The 3203-nt window shown below is 61.4% G+C and overlaps 1 protein-coding gene across 1 annotated transcript; it reads left to right on the forward strand.

Moving 5' to 3' along the window:
- The first annotated feature begins 2136 nt into the window (after positions 1 to 2136).
- HDGF (heparin binding growth factor) lies at positions 2137 to 3173 on the forward strand. Its single transcript, XM_026046638.1, has 5 exons — positions 2137 to 2234; positions 2330 to 2468; positions 2568 to 2738; positions 2815 to 3014; positions 3129 to 3173. Exons 1-5 carry the CDS (start codon positions 2167 to 2169, stop codon positions 3133 to 3135), a joined length of 585 nt encoding a protein of 194 aa, XP_025902423.1. The 5' UTR covers positions 2137 to 2166; the 3' UTR covers positions 3136 to 3173.
- The last annotated feature ends 30 nt before the right edge of the window (positions 3174 to 3203 follow it).

Here is a 3203-nt window from a genome sequence, read left to right on the forward strand (position 1 = left end):
ATTTTATTGCATTGTGTCTTAACTTCATTGCATTTTTATTTCATTGCGTTTTATTTTCCTTTTATTCCATTTTCACAGAATCACAGAATTTGCATTTTGCATAAAATGCAAACGCATTTCRTTGCATTTTATTTTTTCCTTGCATTTTATTGCACTGCATTTTCTTTTTTTAATTGCATTTTATTTTATCGCACTTTGATTCCATTTTATTTTATTTTATTTTATTTTATTTTAGCACCTCGCTGAGTGTCACGAAGTGACCCCGGCCTGGGCAATGGGGCTGCCCCGAGGAGGCTGCTGCTTGGTCCTCCAAGCAGCATTAAAGCCATTAAAATAGATGCACATACATCACCTCCATATATACACACGTATACACGTATCCATACATTATATATATATATTTATATATATATATATTTATATATATATAAAAATAACTTTGTTTGCATGGGTGCCAGGGAGCCGGCGGCCCCCGAGCGCCCCGACACGACGCCCCCCCCATCCCGCACGGAGCATCCCGCATTTTGAGGGCACCCGCATCCCGCGCGGATCCCTCTGCTCCGCAGCCGGATCCCGGGAAGGCTGCGGAGCCGGGGTGGGGGGGCCGTATCCCGCTTGGAGCGAGGCCGGAGYGGCCTCCCGGCGGCCTCTTTAAGCRGAGGCCGGTGCCGGTTATTTTTACGCGGTTGCTGCCGCCGTTTAAAATTTCCTTGGAGTCTTTTCCCCCTCCGGCGGCTCCCGCCTCGGCCCCCCCCTCCTGGCACGAATCCCGCCAAAAGGCGGCCAGGAATGGGGGGGGGCCCCTCCGGCGATCCCGGCCCCCACCTGCACTTTTGTTTGGATTGGGAGGCCGCGGAGGGGGCGGGGAGGCCGGAGGCAGATCCTCCGAAATGCCCGCTTGGAAGCAGCCGGGATCGCTGGGAGCGGGGCCAGCGCTTTTCCACCCCGGCAGCGCCCCCCTTCCCGGGAAAAAATCCCGGGAGCTGGAGTGCCGGGATGTGGGTGTCCATGGGGACCGGATCCCCCATCCCGGTGATTAATCCCGGGACTAACCAGGTGCTGAGGAAACCTGATCCTGTGTCCGGGATACACYGGGATATTCCCTTTCCCGCTCCGGGAATAGGAGCCAGGTGTGGCCAGAGCGGCCGGGAGCGCTGCACGGATGGGGAATCCTGGGGATACCCCTGGGCAAACGCACCCACCTCCCCGGCCCTCCTCTCTTCCCAATGAATTCCAGGCGCATTCTCACGGGAACGCCGGGTGATTCGGGGGGCTCCGGAGTCCAGCCATTTTCCCAGTTTTCCACGCTTTTTTTCCCCAGTTTTTCCCCATTCCGTCCCCGTTATCCCCAGGTGACAGGGATGCTGCCTCGGCCAGAGGTTGATTTTTGCAAGTTATTCCCAACCGGCYGAGGCCGTCACGGATGAGCCCTGGGCTGGAAGCAAGCTGGGAAGAAAGGAGGGAATAACGGGAATAAATCACATTCCCTAAATCCCCCAAATCCATTGAAATGCCCCTAAATCCCTGTGGGTCCCGTGTTAGCCCGCTCTGCAGCGCGATGCCCTCGTGCTCCTTCCGCTGAGGTTTCCCCAGGGAATTTAACGGGCTCCTGCCAAGGTTTTCCCAGGGAATTTATGGTCTCCTTCCCCCTAGCGCTGACGTTTTTCCAGGGATTTTATGGCTCCGTCAGCCCTGGCTGCAGCGACAGGGGGGAACATCCACGCAGGTTTCCCCTGCTCCCAATTTGTGCAAAAACGGGATGCGCGGAGCCGTCCGGAGCGGCCGGGCAGCACCCACGCGTTTCCCGGGTGGCGTCGCCCGTTTTCCACCCATTTTCCCCTTCTCAAAAGGCGCCCGAGGTGAAGAGGTGGGAAGAGCTGGAGCGGGAAGCGGAATTCCACCGCCGGCCCAGTCCTGCTGGGCTCATTGCAATAGTCCTTATTCCCCTGGCTGCTGTTTTTCCCCGGGATCTGCAGCCCAGTGGGTAAATTCCCAAGGAATGAACCCGGTCCTTCCCCCCGGAGCTCCGGCCATGGCCCCGTGTTCCGGAGGCACCTTCCTCCAGGGATGGGGCTGGCCGCATCCGACGCCCGGAGCGGGATGGGAGCCCGTGCTCCCCCCTGCGCGTCTCTCGACGCAATTCCCTGTGTCCGGCAGATCGACGAGATGCCGGAAGCGGCGGTAAAATCCTCCTCCAACAAATACCAGGTCTTCTTCTTCGGGACCCACGAAACGTGAGTCGGGCGCCGGGATGCGCGGGCGGGCGCCGGTGCCCGCGGGCCAACGCCGCCGCCGTGCCCCTTTTCTTCCCCCTCCCCCCCAATCCCAGGGCATTCCTGGGCCCCAAGGACCTCTTCCCGTACGAGGAATGCAAGGAGAAGTTTGGGAAGCCCAACAAGAGGAAAGGGTTCAGCGAAGGGTTGTGGGAGATCGAGAACAACCCGACGGTGAAAGCCTCCGGCTACCAGGTGGGTTGTTGTCAAGGGCGGTTGTTGCGTCCCCGCGGGCTCCGTCCCGCTGTTCCCGCCATCCGCGTCCCCGTGACGGCTCCCGGTGTCACCCCGCAGCCCACCCCGAAGAAGGCGTGCGCGGAGGAGGGCGCGCGGGAGCCCGACGGCGACAAGAAGGGCAGCGCGGAGGGCAGCAGCGACGAGGAGGGCAAGCTGGTCATCGACGAGCAGTCCAAGGAGAAGAACGAGAAGGGCGGCAGCAAGCGGAAAGCGGAAGATGCTCTGGAGGTAGCGGGATTTGGGGGGACCCGCGGGGGTGTTGGGGGGGATACGGGACAGGCTGAGCGCCGCTCGGCTCCCCCAGGACTCCCCCAAACGCGCCAAGGAGGCGGAGGGGCAGGAGGGCGAGAAGAAGGTTGATAACCAAGAGGCCGCCAAGGAGGAGCCCAAGGGCAAGGCGGGCGAGGGGGAGAAGAACAGCGACGGCGGCAGCGCGCCGGGCGCCGGCGAGGCCCCGCAGGAGGGCAAGGACAAGGCGGAGGAGCTCAGAGACCACAAGGAGAGGTGAGGGCAGCGCCGGGATCCCCCGCGTTCGCGTCGCTCCGGAGCCGGGCGCTCCCCGGGTGTTTTCCGGAGCGTCCCCGCGAGCGCCCCGTCTCTTTTCCCCGGCTCTCGCAGCCCGTAGCGGCCTCGTCCCCGCCCGCCGCGCGCTGCTCCGGCGCCCGGCCGCCGCTCCGAGGGGCCGCACGCGCC

The sequence above is a fragment of the Nothoprocta perdicaria genome, unplaced genomic scaffold (assembly GCF_003342845.1).
Source record: "Nothoprocta perdicaria isolate Ctin4 unplaced genomic scaffold, notPer1 scaffold_450, whole genome shotgun sequence".
NCBI lineage: Eukaryota > Metazoa > Chordata > Aves > Tinamiformes > Tinamidae > Nothoprocta > Nothoprocta perdicaria.